General features: G+C 27.6%; 1 protein-coding gene across 1 annotated transcript in view; it reads left to right on the top strand.

The window, feature by feature from the left end:
- Phum_PHUM468660 (knirps related protein, putative) overlaps positions 1 to 512 on the top strand; it is a gene marked incomplete at both ends in the record, with an annotated part of 1,617 nt that extends 1,105 nt beyond the window's left edge. The window contains one exon of the mRNA XM_002430215.1: positions 1 to 512. This exon is cut by the window's left edge and continues 760 nt beyond it. Within this exon, the coding sequence (XP_002430260.1) occupies positions 1 to 512 (512 nt within the window).
- Between the last annotated feature and the right edge of the window lie 478 nt (positions 513 to 990).

Consider the following 990-nt stretch of genomic DNA (forward strand, 5'->3'; position numbering starts at 1 on the left):
AAACCGAAACGACCGTCGAAAAACGTTCGTCATTATCATCATCATCATCACCACCATCGGATAAATCTCCGACGAATAATAACAGACTGAGTGCGGTGAATTCGATAAAAGTTAAAAATCCTCCGTTACTGTTAGATAATCCGATCGAAATAACAAACGAACGTGTCGATGACGTCGCGTCGTCGAAAAAAATACAAACGGAAGAACATTCTCTCGCTCTTTTACGTTCTCTCGGACCCGTTCAAGATCAACCCATGGACTTATCCGTGAGAGTCATAGAAATAAAAAGCAGAAGAAAAAGTAGTAAAGTGAATCACAGAATCGCGAAAAACGAATATTATCATCATCATCATCGCGACGATGATAAAAACAATGAAAGCAGCGGCGAAGAAGGTGACGCTGTTAATGACGTCAAAAATGACGTTTTAGATTCAATTGAAAACAATGACGAAAATTTTAATAAAAGAAAAAATCCGTTAGATTTAACTAAATCTACTAAATTAGAAATTTAACAACAACAAAAATTTCGCAGACAAAAACGATCCGCCATTTTTTTTTTTACAGAAGCGTATTAAGGTTTTTAATCGAATACCAAAAAGAAAAATAATAAGAAAAAAAAGACATTTTTAAAAGGAAAATTAAAATTTTTTTTGTTAAATTATTATTTTTATTATCATTAAAGTTTTTTTTTGTTTTATCGATTAAAAAAATTATTATTATTATTATTACTCTATGCTCGTTACCTTATTTTTTATTATTATTATTATTTTTTTTTCTTATCATTTTTTCACACGCACATTTTTTTCTTAACGATATCAATTTCTTAATGGGTTTTCACGTCCAACAACTTAAATATAAATAAATAAATAAATTATTAATAGTTTTTTAATAGATTATTAAATTAAAACTAAAAGAGTAAAAACAATTTACATGTAAAAATATAATTTTTTATAGTCTTTTTATCGGATTATAGTTTTATAGTCTACTATA

This window comes from Pediculus humanus, genomic scaffold, assembly GCF_000006295.1.
Source record: "Pediculus humanus corporis 1103172108251 genomic scaffold, whole genome shotgun sequence".
NCBI classification, from domain to species: Eukaryota; Metazoa; Arthropoda; class Insecta; order Psocodea; family Pediculidae; genus Pediculus; species Pediculus humanus.